The sequence below is a fragment of the Etheostoma cragini genome, chromosome 24 (genome assembly GCF_013103735.1).
Source record: "Etheostoma cragini isolate CJK2018 chromosome 24, CSU_Ecrag_1.0, whole genome shotgun sequence".
Lineage (NCBI taxonomy): Eukaryota > Metazoa > Chordata > Actinopteri > Perciformes > Percidae > Etheostoma > Etheostoma cragini.
The window spans coordinates 9,321,651-9,341,821 of NC_048430.1; the positions used below are offsets into that span (position 1 = coordinate 9,321,651).

The window sequence follows — 20,171 nt, forward strand, 5'->3', positions numbered from 1 at the left end:
GGGGGGGGGCGAAGATGATGGCACACTTTCCACATGTCACACAGCAAGGGATTCGACAGCGCTTCCAAGAGCGCCCGGCGTGCTCCAACGGGTCGGCCCTGCGTGAGCTCCTTCCTCTGCTGGTGGCTCGGAACAACAGCAGCGGCTGGAAGGCTCGGCAGTCACTTCCTGTCATCTGTCCTTCCACTCGTCAACATTATGTTGAACACGACGATGGTCTGAGGCTGGTAACCATAGCAGACACGCACATACACACACACACACACACACACACACAGACACACACTCAAAGTCTTTCAGTTAAATTAAATGTGCAACAACAACATAAATCGTCCTCCGGTTCGGCTGACGTGTGCCCTCCTCCAGACGGCGCCGTAGCTGGGCTTGGTGTAAGTGTCGGTTCACAGTATGGCAAAACTTCTTTCTCCTTTTCTTCTTTCTTCCGTTCCCCCTATTTCTTATCCTCTAAGGGGCTCTCCGGTGTGCCAGTTGTGTGTTACGCAGATGCGCTGGAGCTCTGTGTGGAAGGGAGGACTTGTGTGGTTCCGGCCGGGGGCGGGGCGGTGCCGTTCGGGGAGCCGCCGGTTTCGGTCTGTGCCTGAAACTGGGCCATCTGCTCGGGGCTGGCCAGGTTCTTGAGCAGGTTGTTCTCCTGCTCCAGCTGAGTGTTCCGCTCGATCAGCTCTTTAATCTGCTCCTTCAACACCTCCACCTCCTCGCGCACCGCGTACATCAGGTGGCTCTTCACCAGGTCCTGAGGATGGAGGGAGGAAGAGAGATTTGGTTAAATACGGTATTAATCATGTTTTCCCTTTTAGATATCATCTTATTCAAATCACATTACTCTTTGAGGCTATGGACTCCTTGTTACACAACAAAACATAACCAAAAAGGCTATATACTTACATTTTCTTAAGTCAAACCACATTTTAAATGTGTGCTAAAGCGATTATTTACTGCTTTTCTCTCATGTGTAAATGCTATATGTTTTTTTTCTTTTTACATTGTAAAAGGCTACATCAAATTAATATACATTTATCATAAGTCACTTAATTTGCCCAACATGTCAATCAACAACAACAAAAAATGAATGGCAACTGTTTTGATAATTGATTATTCATATTCAACACAATTTGGTTGCTGTTTAATATTTGCTTTATATCAACAGATTTTGGACTGTTTGGACAAAACAAGCAATTTGAAAATTTCACATTAGTCTTTAAAGACTTGGAATTGGCATTTTGTAGATTGAATAAGAATCAATAAACGGAGAAAAAGTCCCTAGATTATATCGATAATAAAAAACTGTTGCAGCCCCATCACAAACTCCACTATTCATACTTCTTGACTTTTATTTGCTACACAGTACACACACTTAAAAAGCCAATTTTGCTGGACTGACAGGAGGAAAACAAGGAATGCACGTTCCTCAGAAAAAGGTGGATTGTTCGAAAGAAAAGCAGCTGTACAGTGCATCCCCATGATGATGCTTGAGCTGTGCCAGGCTGCTGAAGGAGGATCTGCGTTTAATAATCTGAGCATCCCTCCTCTGGACCTGCTCCTCCTCCTCCTCCTCCTCCTCCCCCCTACCCAGCCCGGTTCAGCGAGAGAACAAAATGTCCCTGCACCGGGGTGGGAGGAGCCAATCACCGGCAGAGTTATTTATACTGAGCCGCGGGCGGCGGGGACGCAGGGAGGCTGCTGCTTGCCTAGCAACACGGGACGGAGAGGGGGAGAGGCCGATGGACTAGATGTGCGTGCATGAGAACGAGAGCGAGAGGGGGACAGCGTGTGAACCCTAGCTTGGCCAGCATCAAGTTGCAAGCAAGCCAGAGGTCATCGGTCTAAAATCAGGACAGTTCAGGAAGCTCCTGCTGCTCTGATAAATAAACCAGCAGGTGCATATAAGCGGGAAATTATGTTTTTACAGCTTTAATGGCTGCTAAAATCAGCGTCTAGAATCCAGAAAAACACAACTCTTATCTCATTCATTCATTCTTCAACACGACATCTTACAAATAGTATTTAACAGGCAATCCAAATATGACTAAATCAAATCCAACAGTTGTGAGAGTCCACGCACTTGATTGGCTTAACGTTACATAACATGGGCCTATTTACTAACAGTGCGCGTGTACAGGGCTGGATTTTTAGATGCTTACCATTGCTTGTTCAATCTTGTTGTCAATGGCCACCACACTGGCACCGGATGAGCTGGAAAAGGGGGAAGAGAAGAAAAAAAAAAGATGTTGATTATACCTGTGATGCATTAGCTGAATACTGCAGGTCTCCATCGAGGCGTTATAGCATAGACATTGATATTTGAGGGATTATGCTTAAACCCGAGGTATCACATTATGAAGACGTCATGATCAAAACAAGCATGTTCTAATCCAGAGGAAATGGCCATTCAGTGGGAGACGGAGGTCGAGGAGGCAGGCTTTGACTTTGTGGCGGAGTACCAATGAGCCAACATTTCAGGCACGGAGCCTCGTTTTTAATCTGCCCATAAAACAGTGCGCCAAAAGCCTGGGGACATCAACGTTACCTCTTGTCAAGCCCGACTGACGCACTCTCCTTTCCGAGCACAGAGGACAGAAACGATATCGAGAAATTCCTCAGATGACAAACGCCAAGATCCATCGCCACCGTGTAACATTGGGAATTCATGCTATCCCGCCCATTAAAAGCCCCGAAGGCGATTCTTCGGCTGTGCAGACTGGAAATCCAGCGGTATAAAAGTAGAAAAAATAGCGCATTATTGAGGGCAGGATGTCGGGGCTGCTCTCCGGGCGACCGTGGAGCTCGCAGCCGGGACAGAGCACACAAAAGACTGCAGGTCCGCGCAGCGCGGCTCCCTCTCTGGGTGATGCATGCAGGAAAAACAGCGCCAGCAGCCGCGTGATTGGCGGGGAAGTGAGCTCATTAACATAATGTATGCGAGAAAAAAAGGCTGCCGCAAACGCCCCGGATTGGAGGAGAGCTCGCTCATGGTAATGATTTATGCAGAAGCTCTCTACGTCCTGCTGCACCGTCCTCCGTAAAACACCGCATCCAACCCGCGGAATGGAAGAGGGGACTGCCTCGACTCAAACAGGACAAATCCAGCAATGTCTCAGTGGACATTTAGCCGTTTTTGGCGTTGTCTCGTGTCAAACTGCGATATTCATGCGTTTATTTCATGCTTAAATGTGGACTGCAGGTGATGGGAAAACTTTGGCTGAAACAATGTACACATACACAGACACACACACACGCACGGCTCTATGACAAATTATTGTTGTTGTATAGCTTACATTGGAAGTTTGCTACAGCGGTATAGCTTAACAACATGAAATGGCATCTTGTAAAACAATAAAAGTAAGAAGAGGGAACTATTGCAACTAACGGTTATTGTATTTATCTCAAGCAGCACACAAAGAAAAGGAAGTACATTTAGAGCAAACAAGACTGAAACTAAAACTGTCAGGGTGTGGTTTTCATTTCACCCACCTGACCACACCAACACATTTAATTAGAATCAGAATCAGTAGGAGCTAACTGGTCTCCAACTGGTCTCTAACTGGACTCTAACTGGTCTCTAACTGGTCTCTAACTGGTCTCTAACTGGACTCTAACTGGACTCTAACTGGTCTCTAACTGGTCTCTAACTGGTCTCTAACTGGTCTCTAACTGCTCCTTATTTCCACCATTCATCGACTTTGGCTGGACCCATGTAACAGCTTCAGTACAGCTGTAAGCACCAGTCAGGAGCTCCTTTCAAACACCTAAAGGTGCATACGTTAGTTAAGTAAGTGGAAGTGTGTCAACATGGGTGTTTGGAAATCAGAAAGGTGTCTTAGGAGACGACAAACCCCTCAGCCCGCTCATATCTTTCTGTTTTAACCCTCATGTTGTCCTCAGGTGAACCGCGCGTTTTAATGTATCAATGTTTTTTTAAATACCCAGAATAACATGATTGATTCCACACAACACTCTTTGGCAAGTCCAAATCTCTACTTTCAGTAATTGAGGCGTCTTATTCAATTTTATAGCATTTGAAAAACAAACTGAAGTGTTTTGAAATAGTATTGAGTAAAAGTTGACATATTCCAGTCTGTGATTATCCATCAACATCCATTCCTTAAATTTGAGTCTAAATAATTCCTAATTTCTGCTTTTCTAACTCAAACATTAGGTTTAATTTCCTATAAATGAGGTTTATTGACCTTAAATTCCAGAAATAACTGAAAAACTAGGGTTAATAAAAAAAAAGCGTCAAAAGTGTTGAAAAAGGGACAAAAACGTGAGAAAAAACATCGATAAAAAGAGTCAACAAAAGGGTTGAAAACTGGAAAGTGATGTTTTTTAGTGAGTGTAGTTTTCCTTCTTCCAAAAAGATCAATGTCACGTATGCATTGTTGTTGAGACCCTATTCATATGTGCTTATGCAAAAAAAAAAAAATCTCTAGAGAAAACTGGTTGTTGGGTGCGACAAAAATAAAAACTATAGGAAAAATGTATTTTTGTAGGCTGCAAATTTCAATGTTGGACAAGCTCATTTTATATTTGTTTATTGGGGTTGGGAGACAGGAGTCCGTTAGTGGCGGGAAAACTGAGCAGAGCGAAGCAAATATGTGCCGACGGGATCAATTGAGGATCTGAAACACAATTCTTATCTGCGGCAGTTGAGATTGGAAGGAAAAAATGTAACCAAAATCAGACAAGATAAAGTCTTAATGCTGGATCTGTCCCGGACCACGTGCACATTACCCAGCCTTGCTTACACACAGTCAGATGTAACACGCGGGTGCAGAAACAAGAATATTATGTCCTCAAAACACATTTATAACCCTGCAGGGCCGCGGAGAAGGTGTTTACGCATGCTGAGGGGTTGTACCTTGATTCCATGCCTCAGGTACAGGCACCACACTCAAGGGCAACGTTACATTTGAAAACTGCAGGTGTTAAGTTTCCTGGATAAATGCTTTGTATGCTTTGTATAAATGCTGTAGGCCCTACTGGCGTTTTCTCCTTCAACAATGGATAGAAAAGACACAAAAAAAAATCACTGAACTGAACGCCACAACACAATTCAGACAGATACCTGAACACAAAGCCTTCAGTTTAATCCCTAGGCGGCTGCAGTGGACCTGACCCCCGCTACCCCCCCCCCCCCTCGGCCTGTCAATGTAACACTACAGCCATCGTTACCTCTTCAGATGCTTCTCCAGCTCCCAGAAGAGCAGCTTTAATGCCATGGCGTCCCTCCCTTGCGCTCCTCCTGCCCCAGCCAGCCCTTGCTCTCTCTCATTGGTGCTCTCAGGCTAAAACACACTCTCCGACCAAGCAGAGGGCCCCCACTACACGGCCCACCAAAAACACCCCAAAACCACCATCGCCGTGGCTTCTCCAATCTCCTGACTGGCGCCCTTTGGCCCCAACCCCCTGCTTAGCTTAGCTTAGCTTAGCTGTGGGAGATTCACATAAGGAAGCCTGACCAACGATGGAGGACGGGGATGTGAGTGTGTGTACAACAGGAGTGCGAGTCCTCCCGATTGCCCTCTTACTAAGCCCGACTAACATATAGACTCTCAGCCGATTGGGTGCATGGTAAGGGAAAACAAGTGGGTGGGGTGTGATGTCACTGCATAAGAACTCAGGTCACCTCCCCTTCTGTTATATAAACTGCCAGTAGAGATTAGGGTGATCCGACCAATGGGATGAGCTACTTTTGACCACACACCCTGCTAGCACGCTAACAGGCTCCTACAAGCCAACTCCTTTTCTTGTATGTTTCCTGCAGCATCCTCTCTGCGATGGACTCGGGAGTGGTACCCTATACTCTAAACCTTCTTGTATCAGGTTCCAGTGAAGACCGAGTTCATGTTCCTTTAAATCCCCTGAATATAACAACTAACCACCATCTGCATCGCTCACATTTCCTCACACTTGTGCCCCTCCTTAAGGTTTTTCAAGGAGAATGTGTATGGTGTACCAACCATGTCTTTAGACATCTTGTCACTCCACATCAGTGAATGCACACTGGATACACACTCAAAGCATGGGTCTCCACTGGAGCAAGGCTCACGTGTAGCTCTGTTAGCAGTAAAAAAAAAATGACGCTCCCACACAGGCACGCATTACAGTCTGAAAAAATACGATCACAAGAAGATGGCAAATAAATGGGCAAAGAGCTGAGGCAGGGGACAAAAACTAAAAGCATCAACACTGTATCTCTGCCGTAAAAATGAAGAAAAACAACCAGCATCAAGTGCTGAGTAGAGGAACTGTAGAGAACAAAGGGAAGAGGCAACCCGTATTGAAGATGGTGCGCAGTTGTGTGGGGCACAAAATGGCGCCGAGGGGTGCAAAGAGTGATTTTGTTGGTGGGATTGAGGCTCTATGACTCCAGGGAAATTGTTAACCTTATTAGGTAAAGGTCACATATTCTTTTTTTCCCTCCACTCTGTGTGTTACTAATCCTAAAAGCAGTCATGGGCTAGAAAACGAGCATTGACTTTTTTTTTTTTTTTTTTTTCTTTTTTAAAGGAACGGGAGATTCAGCATTAAATCAGTAGCATTATCATTAGTGGCAATTTGTTTTTCTTAAGTTTATTTGTAATTTGAAGACAGAGCTCTTCCTATACTGTATTCTGTACATTGTGTACTTGCAGGTTTAGGGGTCAGTGTACGCATGCCCCACTTGGAACAAAAGGCTGAGGGAAGCGTTCGTTGGTGCGGAGACAGTTAACATTGAGCCAATCGCTGTGCGAGACCTTCATCCCAGATGGGATGCTCCCTTTCATTAAGTATCCACGTCCATCTATCCATGTGGGCGTGTGCAAAAGGCTGACCCATATATTACCGAACGACTATGTTAAAGCACAATGTATCCTTACACTACACATGGGAGACTTAGAAAACAGATATGCTATAAGGAAAAGTAGTGATAATGTAATGATACTTTGCCACTTCAATGCCAAATTAAAATTGTCCCTATTGGCCAGGCTACCATGTTGATGTTACACCAAGTTTTGGATTTTATAAGTCAGGTAATGTCTAGATCTTTCAGTTACTGTGAATAAAACAATGAAAGCGTTTCAAAATCACATGTTGCTTTCTAGTCAAGACAACCGCAGCTATGTTCTGAATGAACAGAATGAGATCTGAATAGAAAATAAAAGTGTGGTGGCGTCCTTCGCTGCCTTCTTCGTCACACCCTGGAGCTTACGTAAGGGTAGATGTGTAGCCAGTGTGTGGCAGCAGACGATGTGGAGGAATAAAAAAAGAACAGATGGTGCATGGGTTGCCCACACAGTTAAACTATACATTTTCATTGCAAAACAAGTGAGTGAACTACATATGTGAGAAAAGTGACGCCTATCTTGAAATCCAAATCCTTGTAGTTTTAGGCTCTTAGCTTTGAGAAATACTCAATTATCAATAATCATACTTATTGGGCATTTCTGTATATCACAGAAGCTGAACAGTAAAACCTCGGGCCAGATTTTTCAACCTTTGCGATATGAGGAGCCCTTAAAAAAAAGAAAAAGAAAAAACTCTTACAATCTAAATTCACAAAAATCTTAATGACTATATCCTCATACTATAGAAACATTTTTAAGAAGAGCTGGGAGTACAATAAGGAAATGGAGCAGATCAATTTAAGCTCCAGTGTTCCAGAAAAGTGTCAAATCAACAGTGCCAACAGAAACCTAAATGCCTTGTGTACTTGCTGTACACTTGAAGGCATCTCCCCCATTCTACCCACAATCCTTTTATCCACATTCTCTCTCACAAAAGCCTCCAGCTGAGTGTAAGTAACGCTTCCGCCTTACATTATTGTCGTTTGAGTGAAAGCAGAGCTGGGCCGTCACTGTTGCCGCAGTGTGTGTGGTCTTTAAAAGGATCCAACTGCCACAACTGTAAGTTATAATAGAGGACATTATAAAGCAATTAGGGGAGTGACTTGGAACACAACAGGACAACATAAAAGTAATCTCCACAAAAACCACTAGTAATATTGGGTTGCTTTTTCTACCTATCCGCAAATAAATGTTTCCCTGCATCTCTCCTTGCATGATCCCTCTTTTTTCAGCGGTTGGAATGCCACTCTGTGATTCGCCCACCTCCTTCCGCATCACTTGTCCTTAAGCAGTTCGAAGACATCAGCTGGCGTGTGTGTCCCGTTTATGTGTGAGGCTATGTTTGCAAACTGGCAGGATCCGGTTTCACGCTGGCATTTTGCACAGAGGAGAACCAAGGCCGGCGGCAAACTCAATTCCACTGCGTGCACGCACACACACCCACCCACACACACCAACACCCACACAAACACACACACGCAGACACAAATACAGTGTGTTTATATCTTCCAAATTTAGAAATCAACAGATGAACACGATTTGTTAAAAAGAAAAGGGACAAGTACATGATGAAATGTGTACTGGCATTTCTACCTTCTGTTTCTAAGGTACAGTCATGAATCGTGAAAGCGTGCAAATATATTTGTTCACAACTGGGGATAATTTGTTTTGATCTTTGTACCAACAGACAAAACTAAGCGCAGGAACACCCCAAAACTAGACCAGCTCTCATGGCATCAGAGAGCTTCAGGGCAGCAGCTCCGTAGAGCGTAAGTGAATCAGTCTCTGCACTGCACGCAATGTCTTACATAACAGACCTCTGGGCCATATGGGCCACGGAAGAGACTGTAGAGAGAGACAGGGAATGAAGAGAGGAGACTGAGCGCCAACATCTACTTCAGTGACACTGCAGACATGCCTGGGTCTTCTGATGGACAGATGGATGGATGGATGGATGAGGTATTAACTTTGGCACTGTTCCACATTCCTCACCCACTATGAAGTTGAGACTCATTTATAATGGAGGTCAAAATGAGGGAAGGAGTTTTTGTCTTTTAGGAAGGTGTGTGTGCATATAAAAATGTCAAAAAGATACCATCATGCATGAAAGATTCCCCAAAGTCTAAGGTGAAGCCGACAAATTGCTTGTTTGTTAGAGTCCAAAAGAAGTTCAGTTTGCTGTTAAGTAAAACGTAAAAGCAGCATATCGTGAAATTTAGCCGCCGTATTAAAACAATAAATATGACTATCAAAATAATTAGCCCGATGAATCAGTAGCTTTTCATTTAAACTCGGGCATGTACGCAACCACAAGCACGCAAAAAGAGAAGACGTTGAGGAGACAGCATGCTTGGGGTTTGAATTGGCCCAAATACCGGCGATATAAAGGATTATACACACTCTGGCCAAAATCAATACAGACATCTCCTCCTGCTTCCATTTCGCTGTTCATAACCCACAAACTGGCAAGAAGGCTCTTTGTATGTACTGTCTATTTGTAGGTGTAAAAGCTTTGTATGCACACACACAGACACACAGACACACACACACACACACACACACAAACACCTTCTGGATCTGTGTGACAAATTCCACACGTAGAATTGGCATTCAACAGCCCCCTACCGTCACTCTCTAATCCGTGTAAATATTACACAACCTCGATACACTGACAACATTAAAAACGTCACGGGAAGTTGTGCTGCCCACCCCCCCCACAAGGATCTGCACAGCGTTAGTGTTGCGAGGTTTAGGAGTTCCTGTCAGTGCGTTGACAGCGAGGATCTTCTCAGCAGCGGTTGAGAAACTTTGTTCGGGGCTCTCTGCGGAGGACAGGCTTCACGCCGTGATCTGAGTACGTCTTCACAGTGGGAAGGGTTGAGGCTCTGTAACATAACAATCCAAACTGGCTTTACACACAATATTATTGTTTATTTTTGACCATGGAGTGTCACTTCGGGGGGGGGGGGGGGGGGGGGGGGGGGGGGGGGGGGGGGGGGGGGGGGGGGGGGGGGGGGGGAGATTTATGTTTTTCCTTGGCAGATAGTGGAGCGGTTATGTTACAGTGGATGAGTTTGACATTTCCCCCTCAAAAGACAAACAAAAAAGGAAAGGGCTTCCGTGAGAGATAACTGACTGAATACTTTTGCACAGATTATGGAGACAGTTTGTTTTCTGTTGAAGATTTTTTTTTGGGGGGGGGGTTTGCCTTTAATTGATAGGACAGCTGTAGCCAAGAAATGGGGGAGAGAGGGGGGACAACATGCTGCAAAGGGCCACAGGTCAAAATTTGAACCCACTGCTGCAGCAAGGCCCGAGCCCCAGTACATGCACACACACACACCATAAATCATAAAAGTCATAAACACGCTCCTGCTGAGAAATGCATACAGACATGCATGGACACATTTTACATTCTCTACTCAAGAATTTACAGCTCTGCATGAAGGCACAAGGCGAGCCAACGTGACACCAGTTTCTATTTGGCTCTGCACCCCCTGGTCTCCAAACCCACCTATGCCCCCCACCGATGCAAACTAAAAAATGAAGCGGCCAGAGCCGCGTGATGTTCTGATCTAGCTGCATTAACGTCTTCACACACATCTAAGATGCAGCAGTGCCCCACGATGTCACCTCAAAGGGGGACTCAAACATTATGATGTCTAAACAAAAACGTGCATGTGATTATATAATGGGAGAGCCATATAATACTTGTGCATTTTCGGTGTTTCCGAAGTGAGACACTGTTAATTTCCGCTGTATACACTTTTGCAATGGGACATATAATAAGGGCCTCCAGAATGAGCTTTTTTCAAAATGGTCTGACTCATAGACTCATTCAGAGAGGCTAATGTAACCCCGGCCATGGCAATCAATCCATCCCTAAAATAAGCCTACCAAAGGATTTATGCTATCAACATACTGCTGGGGCCTTCTGCAGCCGGTAACCACGCTAATCAGATATTAAAACACCTGTATTTACACACACACACACACACACACACACACACACACACACACACACACACACACACCCCAGAAAAGATCTACAACCACTAATTTCTGTAATTCAGTACTTTATAGACAATATATATCCACACACCCTTTCAGCTAGACCATAATAACTCACTGTCTGAGTGAATTACATGGAGGTGTGGTGTACACACACACACACACACACACACACAAACACACACACACACACACACACACAAAGCTCTACAAGCACTCATTTCCGTAATTCATACATTGTGTGCAGAAAAGACCTTTTTAGTTAGCTGTAAGGAACATTGTAGGTCAGTGATACCCAAAGCATGTTAGGGTTATATAAAGATCGGTTTATCAAGCTGGGAGGATTTATGAACCAAGACTGCCGCCTTGTGGGGTAACAGCAGTACAACAACGTGAAGAAAAGACAATGTCTCGATTGAAGCATGATTAGATGTCACATTTAACAGATTAACAGTCAACCGATAAAGTAACTACCTTCAGGTTTGATTTATTGACCTTTAATCCAGGAGGTCTCGCCCAAGAATTAAGAAGCACCTCTGGACTTTTTGTTTGTATTGTTTCACAAAGCTGCTGTCAGTTTAAAGAGCCACCAAACAGGAATAACAATGCAATAAAACAGACATGGTGTGCACCGGCAGGTAAAACCTTGAAACTGGACTATTGTATACTGCACCCATGATGAGCCAAACGCAAGCCGTCAGGTTGCCCAAAGACAGAGGCAGCATTGTTTCTTTATAAGCACATGACCAGGGTTCAAAATGAACTTTTTCCATCTACCACCCAAATGGCTAGAGAAAGTTTAAATCTGACCAGCCAATCAATAGATTGTATGTTTTTTTTGTCTGTTACTGAAGCAAATCTTCCAGCCATTTGCATATTTACCAGTATTTGGCTGGTATATTTTATTCCTATTAGTATTTAATGTATGTATGTATGTATGTATATATATTCTATCCTAGTATTTCATTTACATTTATACGATGTGTTGTGTGACTGATTTTGCTGCTGTAACATTATAATTTCCCATTTTATTGGGATCAATATCTATTTTATCTATCTATCTATCTATCTATCTATCTATCCTGAGATAGATAGATAGACCTGAGCACATCTTTTTTTGCCTCAGTTGGACTACCTGGGTGTACAGTTTGGAGTTTCCTGCTACTGTAAGACAAAAAAGGAAAAAACACAGCAGCAGATGTGATAGCAGAGAAGTCAGCCGGGGGTTTAACACAGACTTTAACTTCAAATACTTTATATGAGCTCTTTAAAACAAAATATTACCCCGATTTTACGATTTCAGTTTTAGTCATAGATTCACACACACACACACACACACACCTGTTTGTTTCTGGTACATTCAACTCCACACGTGCCCCCACTTAAAGTCTTGGTGTTTTCCCTCAAAACAGCCCCAACTGTCTTTGTAAATGATTTTATTCCCATTTAAAAAAAAATAAAAAAACATGGGTTTTCTACCGGTAGGTGCCTGGGTAAAGAAATTTGAGAATTAACAAAAATATTGAATTACTAAATTCGTACCTCATCATTTTTATATGATGAAATTATTTTTAAATGCAGATATTTGAAACATTTTAAAGACTTAAAAACCAACAAAATATCACTGAACATTCTATGATTTGTATACCGTGATTACAAAGTCTACTATTTGGATTTTAAAAACTTAATTAGACTGGTGTGTTCATTCATGTCTTTGTTCTGTTTATTAGTCATTTTGGCGTGTTTAAACAAAGCAGCGGAGCACCTAACATTCTTATGTTGGGCTGTGTTCACAAGAACAGTGGTTCACAAATATGGTTGTTGTCAGGCATGACTCACTGCTCCGCTTTATGTTTCTACTATAAATAGGGAATTAGAAGAGAGTATTGGGTTACATTTACAATCTTGAAGCTAAGTAAAAATTGTCTACATACAGCTTCTCCTGGAAACCCCAGGGATCCTCTACCGTGGCACTTCTAGAAGCCAGGATTTTCTTACAATCATACATCATAACAACACTTGACTGTAGCTCCGAGCCTTGATCCCTATTTGGTCTTTGCCGTCGGGGACTCCCTCTACCTCATGAAAGCTCAGTTTTGGATGGCGAGCCAGTTAAAACCAGGCGTGTCAATATTAACAAAACAAATCATGAGTCAAAGCCGGTGTAACTGCAGTGCCTGACACGTAGCATATTATCACTTAAATATATGAAAGACCAGCAGAGACATAAAAACAGAACAGCTTTCTGTCACATACTGACATTCAAACCATAAAAGAAGCCAAATCTTTGAATCACCCCTAATATGTGAACTTTATGGCTACAATCCATGCCAAGAAATGACAAACCAACATGTTATTCTCCTTATTTTTGGTATGTGCACTAACCAACACTTCTCTTCATCGGCAAGAAAAAAAAAGCTCTAATCTGTGCCTGATCATCTATTGATGCTGGGAAATCATGAGATGAATAACACTTTTAAAAACAGATCAAACAATCAGAAGGAAAGCCTGCATCTCCGGAACATTACACAGCTTGTAGTCACTGTATTGAAGTATTCAGTGTCTATTAAAAACAAGGCTCTGTTTGACAACCTCGAGCAGCAGAAAGGATTCTCTTACGTCCCCTTTGGCACGCCTGTTGACTGTTTTAGAGGCGGTCATGACTGATGGATGTTATTATTCTTTACTTTGCATTCAGGTTGTAAACCCTTGACTCCTCGGTGTCCCCCAACTGCTGCTGCCCTGCACACATGCTCCGACCTGGGAACCTTTGCTGCATGTCGTTCCCCTTCTTGCTCCTCTTTTGTGTCTTTATCTGTCCTGAGGAATTAAAAAGGGCTAAAATGCCCCAAAAAATTATCTTGAAATAACTAAATAAAATGATTAATAATAAAGACTGCACCTCTAACTTTCATGGCTCCAAAGGATCCGTCCACACAGATAAATGACCCTAATTAAACAAACTTAATGTACTATGCCACTTCATATCATATCTTTTGACATTAATGGTATTTTTCAACAAAGAAGCAAATGGTAGTATTAGGTATTTAAACACCTGGGCAAAGGAATATTTGCAGATTATTGTGGTAAAAAGTGTCCTAACAGAGAAATTAAAAATAATTCCATTTTTTTTTTTAAAGCCTTGAACTAGAGTTTTCAATAAATTAAATACATTTTGGTAAGGCTCATTGGCAAAGCATGCTATACTAGAAGAAGGAAGTACACTGCGCTCACACAAGCAGAACTTCGTGATATTATTACACTATTTCTGTATCCCAAAAAACTGTGTAGTTACACTTTTTGCTTGAGTGTTGAAACAGCTCTAGGGCAAATATACCTCAGTTTAAAACGGCAACTATTTTATAAAATACAAGCATTCTTATTGGGGTTTACAAGGCTACAAATAAATGCATTTTCTGAAACCTGTGTGAAAAGTCCTTTTTCTCTGTAGTTGTTGGTGAAATGAGGAAAAGACGGTGTGTGGTTATCACACAGGCAACAGGTGTACAAAACACTAGAAGTGTGTGTATGAAAGTCACGAGTGCTTTCCTCCTACTGCGAAGCCCTGCTGGCAGCTATCCAAAAGTCAAATTATACCGGCAGCGAGTTACAGGCTGAAATTCCACCCGGGGAGGAAAGTGGACCCGATGAAAGCCCTTTAATTTGGTAATATGGCTGTGCTTACGGCACTCTCACTGCCATCAACCACAGAGACAGATATAGAAAGACAGTAACAGGTGACACACGCGTAACCCTGCAATACACAGATACACCTCACATCCCCGTTTTACAACAAGTCAACCACACAGCTGTGCTAGAGCTGGAGTTGTCAAAGTCATGGCAACTGCAACGTGCCTTTAAAGAGTCTCTGGTAACAAGTTATCACAACTTCAATTGAAAAGGAACGCAGCTGATTTGTGCTCTGTGTACAACAATCATCCTGGACAACTAGTTGCTGTTAAGTAACTAGAAGAAAATAGTGATCTGTCACAAACATGTTGAGTCACTGTCATCCATCAGAGTAGCACCAACTAAGTCTGTCACTTAGAGTTGACCCAAATTAGAGCAACTATTTTCGTAATCAATCAAGTGCATTTTTTGAAGCTTGAAACTATTTGCTGTCAGGTTCTCTAATCCCTCGGGACTGTTGGTCCGACTAAAACTATTTGATGACGTCACCTTGCCCTCTGGGAAAATGTAGTCTACATCTTTCAAAATTTTCCCTGACATTTTTTTAGACAAAATTAGTAATAGTAAAAAGAACCGTTTGTTGCAGGATTAAACCAAATATCGGAGTGTAAAAAAAACAGTATTCAAAGAAGGTGGTAATTTGTCCGTCTGATGTATTCATGTACACCTCTGGTTGTTTAAATGGAATTAAAAAACAATAATGGATGCGCAGTGGCCTTCTTATGTGCGGTCACTACGGACAGAGTGGATGTTCTTGGACATTGTGAGATCATATAAGGGTGCTGAGTCTTTACCTTTTCATACACATACAGTAAATATGGGTGGAAATGCCTCAAACGTCACTATGGCACTGGACTTAATGTTTTAGTTTGGAGGAAACAGTGCATGTATGCTGGAAAAGGAGAGGAATATTTTGAGAGTGTTTCTCTAAGGTTAGTGAGAGACTAAGGTTTTAGGGGCACTCCCCGAAAAAAAGGTTGTTTTTCAATGAAAGAATATGCAATTTTACATACTTTTGGACCATAATTATAATCGTATCTGTGTCTAAAATGTTGGAAAAGCTAGGGTGGATGATAAATAAATAACACTCAAAACTTATAGACAAGAAGTCCACCGGGGACCAACTACAATACAACACAAATGGCTTGGGTGCTGCGCCTAAGCTTTATTCCAAAAAAAAGAAAAAAAAGGTAGGGAAAATCTTGGACTCGTTTTCTAGAAGGAAGGAGTAGGGGAGAACAGTTTGGACAACTTAAATGATACAAAACTGCAAAAGGAAAAGAGACCGAGAGAAAGAGAGAGAGGGTGACAAAGGGAGCTCGAGAGACAGAGACAATCACAGAATGACATGACCATGAACAAAGCAGACACACACACACACACACACACACACACACACAACACTGTCTGCAGGACACTGGACGATTCATGACAAGAAAACGGGCAGACAAACAGACGGAGAGACGGAAACACACTTTTACAGCGACCATACAAAACACACACAGGGTCATGATGGTGTGTGCCATGAATTGCTGACAAAAGCCTTCACACAGAATACAGCCCTGCTCTGTCTGCCGCTGAATGGGACTACGACTTCAGACACAGTCTCAACAGCTGAGAATATATAAACAGTTAGCTCCAGCTCAGCAGTGACCTGCTGTGCTGATAATTGAATTAGAAGTATGTTTACTGGTTCGCTCAGCAACTGTTGTTTTAATCATGGAACTACTCAGAAGTCTTTTATTTTTCTCTATTTCAAGTCTGATGTATATAGCATGTATGTGCAACATTTGGGAGTGTATCTTAGTTATGGGTGCATGGGTGAGACTGACAGTACTTAGGGGAAAAACCTCCATTCCCTAGAGGCATTATTGTTGTACTCATATGTAACTCATATGTTGTACTCATATGTAACATGTAAACTCCTGTTAAACCAGAACACGGGGCAGTGTAGGGCCCCCAGAACAGTGCTCCGTTTCTCTGCAGTAAGAGTTTATCAGATTTATGCAACACAACTCCTGATCAGGCCCTCCTTAGCATCTACAGCACAGTCTCTGAATGACTAACACTGCATCTTCAAATGGGGTTAGGGAGATTTTTCTTCTAGTGCATCGACTTCATTTAGAACCTACCTGGAACTGAAATAACCACTTTTGAGCAGCAAAACTAACAGGAACATAGCATTGAGTAATTGTACACATAAATAAGCCATTGCACAGTTCCCTCGGGCAGGTGCAGACCAATAGATCCAGTGTCTAATAAAAGACTTAACCTAGGGGGAAGAAAGGTGGGAAAAGGAGACACAAATACTTAGCAAGAAAGGAAGGATAGTGGGAGGCAGTACAACAGAGACAATGCAGCCTTACTGACACGAAGGGTGGATGTGTGATGGTAGGGGGTTGACCAGGGCACAACATCTGCTGAGTCACCAGCTCCCTCTGTGACTCAGCAACTGCCTCTACTCCAGCCACTGATATTTTTGAGATAACATGTTCAACGAGCCGTTTTTCAACTACTGTCTTTCGAACGCTGACAGGACTACCTCAGGGGACGGGATCAAGCAAATCGGACATTGGATTTGTAGATCTGGATGAAACTCGCTGCACTAGATTCACTGCGCATTTTGCCTTTGAATATTACCGCGATAGAAAGTATTTGTGAGGAAATTTTATGATGAAAAGCAGTCTTAACTACACGGTTCAACTACAAAACAGAGTTTAACGTAGAATGAACAGGTTTGCAGCACAGGCCTTCCATCCTTACCTGTCCTCGTCTCCTTCAGCATGCTGAGTCCTGAGGCCTGCAGCAGCGGCAGCCATGAAGGCGCTGGCCTCAGCTGACATCCCCATGTGGGCCAGGGTTCCAGCAGTACCACCGGCCTGTGCAGCCCCCATTCCACCTGCTGCGACTCCTAGCCTGGGCAGAGCCAGCAGGCCTTGGTGCTGGAGCAGGAGCTTCTGGGCATCCTCCAGGTGGGATGTTCTTATGGAGCTCCCTCCTCCGGGAACTTGGGTGAATGTTGCACCTAGGGTGAGGAGAGGCTGGAGGTCAGCTTGCAGTGCACTTAAAGGCATGTAGGGGGTCCCATGGGTGTGCGCTGAGACCGTAGCAGTGGAGACGGGCTGGACTTGTGGCTGATGTTGAGTTGGGAGGGTCTGTGGCTGTCCACCAAAAGTTGCCTGGGCGGGTGGGGCTACCGAACCTTGATGGGGCAGCTGCTGAGGAATGCTGATTGGCGAGTGCGTCATGACCCCTGAAACTGGCGTTACGGAGATTCCTGTTGTGACATGAGGCAGCGGAGGCTGGACCTGCGTCTGGAAGGGAGCAGTAGGTTGGATAAAGTCTGGCTGCCGGACACTTCCCGGGGCTACGACCCCTCCGTGGAACTGGTAACCTCCTTGGGGTTGAGCCTGGTGGGGATCCACGGTATAGGGCAGCTGCTGGGATATAACAGAGGGAAGTTGATTTACACCAGGCTGTGATGTTGCTGTAGAAGGGACAGTGACGGGAGCCACTGGGTGCTGCATGTTGGTCCCACCAACAACCTCCTGGGGTGAAACATAGGTCAGAGAAGTGGTTTGTGCCAGTCCCTGTGGTGGGCTCTGCATGGCTTGTGGACTAGTGAAATCCTGACTTGGCGGCTGATAGGGCTGAAGCGTGTGAGGTGGCTGTACAGCAGGTATGCCCTGCTGACTAATCCCAGCGTTACCAGCCTCAGTCTCTACAGCCACCTCCACGCTCTTTGGTGCCTCAGATGTCGTCGGATGAGGAACCTCCTTTTCATAATACTCTGTACATGTCCATCTTCCTTTGCGGTATGGCTCAGAGTTAGTGTCTAGTTTGACCACCCTAAAACGAGAGCCGGTAGCTGTCTGAGTTTGGGTGTGCTGGCTTTGAGTGTTGGGGGCTCCAGCAGACGGTCCTGTTCCTCCTCCAACAGAAGCTACTTGTCCACTCACACTAGTGTTGTCAAAACCTGCAGGCCCAGAAGGAGGAACAGCAGTGTTTGCTGACACATTAGGAGCGTTCACACTGCCTTGTAGATGTGTATCAGTGGCTGTCCCACCAACAATGGGGGCTAGTGGTTGGGATGTCCCACCTGCAGGCTCTGGCATAGGTGGCATCTGGCTAAGCCCGGCTTTGGAAGCCATAGCTGGACTGGAGCTAGAGACGGGAGCAATGGGAAGAGCTGACATTGAGGGTTCAACTCCTCCCAAACTATCAGAGTGAAGATGGTGGGGCTGGCTGTGTTGCTGAGGATAATAATGATGCTGCATGGTTCCATTTACCATAGAAGTGTGCTGCTGAGACCCCTGAGGGATGGAATGATGTTGAGGAGGCTCATTGGGTGACACAATTCCAGGTGTGTCGACCCCATGGAGACTGTTGAGTGTCTCATCTGAAGAGCTTCTCTCCGGCACACCTGTATCTGTGGCCCTGGACACGGAAACATCCAGCATATCAGAGGAGGAGAGGTCTTCTGTGTGGGACTCATCCATATCATCATAGCTCTCGGTGTCATCTGCTAAACTGTTGTTGCCGCTGACATTGATCTGAGCTGACGTGACACTTGTTATCTGGAAGCCGCTCTTCTTTTTCACCTGAGCGCCGGACACTTGGGACAAAGGCTGGTGGTGGGGTCCGGGAGAATTGGATCCAGCCTGGGTGGGATGATTGTCGTCGGCCGTGTTGACTCCACTGCTACCGGCTGCGGAGGAGGCAGACGCGCCGCTGCTACTCCTCCTGAAGTGGTGAGCCGTTTTCCTAGTCCCGGTCCCAGACGGGTCCCCGGTAAAGTCCTGGTGATGCATCGTTACCTTCGATGCGTTGCAAAAGGCCAAGACGTGGCTGGCGGCTGCTGGCGCTACCTTCTAGCTGGGTCAGCTGCAGTACCGCGATACTAACGAGCCATAAGTCAGATGATTTATGTCCTTTAAAAATCAAGCTAAACGATCCGGGATGTCGTTACGTTGTCGAACTCTACCTCTTAAACGGTGTTAATCTTCTTAACACAAGTATTAATCCAACTTCAGATAGACATCAACAGTGTTTTCTATTAAGTAAATAAATAAAACAAAGAATGGTAAATTCAGCTAGCCGTGGTTAGCTTCAAGCTGTGTTGGGTCGCCAGTAGCGATTAGACACGCTGTTCCACAACTTGTCTACACTACTTATTACGAATATTTGGAAGATAGTAGTGTCACAATAAAACACACGATAATACGTCTAGCCCAGAATAGTTCAGGTTTACTCCGGTGGTCTTCAAAGTGAACGTGAAAGCTTCTAGCTGGCCGGTGTATGTCGCAGGAATTCAGTCGTCGCATCAATTCCTCTCTTGCACGTCGAGTCTCCTTTTTCCCAGACACAAAAATGATACTGGTGAAAAGTAAACTTAATAGACAACGATGTCTAAATAATATCCGTCTTTGTAGTGGTAAAAAGTGCTCGCTAAGTCCATCTCGGTGTGTCTTTCAGAGTCCGTGTTTGCTGTATCATTGCCGGTGAGCAGCAGCAGCTAACGGGCTGTCAGTCTCACCGAAGGGAAGATTGCAAACACAGCAACTGCGCATGCGTGTCGCTGCCTATTTCAGACTTGTGCTGCGTTCAAGATACGCTGTTAAA

At 44.2% G+C, this 20,171-nt stretch overlaps 1 protein-coding gene across 3 annotated transcripts; it reads right to left on the reverse strand.

Moving 5' to 3' along the window:
* Window positions 1-388: 388 nt before the first annotated feature.
* zgc:65895 (uncharacterized protein LOC393546 homolog) lies at window positions 389-20,109 on the reverse strand. 3 transcript variants are annotated; one of them, XM_034864207.1, is made up of 3 exons: window positions 17,313-20,109; window positions 2,163-2,214; window positions 389-754 (listed from the first exon to the last, which is right to left on the reverse strand). In XM_034864207.1, the coding sequence occupies exons 1-3, from the start codon at window positions 19,358-19,360 to the stop codon at window positions 497-499; spliced, it is 2,358 nt and encodes a 785-aa protein (XP_034720098.1). In that variant the 5' UTR covers window positions 19,361-20,109; the 3' UTR covers window positions 389-496. The 3 variants fall into 3 exon arrangements, with proteins under 3 accessions (XP_034720098.1, XP_034720100.1, XP_034720099.1); XM_034864209.1 differs by lacking the exon at window positions 17,313-20,109 and adding an exon at window positions 5,194-5,404; XM_034864208.1 differs by lacking the exon at window positions 17,313-20,109 and adding an exon at window positions 2,549-2,872.
* Window positions 20,110-20,171: the final 62 nt, after the last annotated feature.

Bases quoted from the DNA above. Each gene is read 5' to 3' on its own strand.
- zgc:65895 (XM_034864207.1), bottom strand. From the start codon at position 19,360: ATGCATCACCAGGACTTTACCGGGGACCCGTCTGGGACCGGGACTAGG. The intron at 2,215-17,312 runs GTAAGGATGGAA...CCCCTTTTCCAG, and splicing joins GCTGAAGGAGACGAGGACAG to CTCATCCGGTGCCAGTGTGG. The intron at 755-2,162 runs GTAAGCATCTAA...CTCCATCCTCAG, and splicing joins ACAAGATTGAACAAGCAATG to GACCTGGTGAAGAGCCACCT.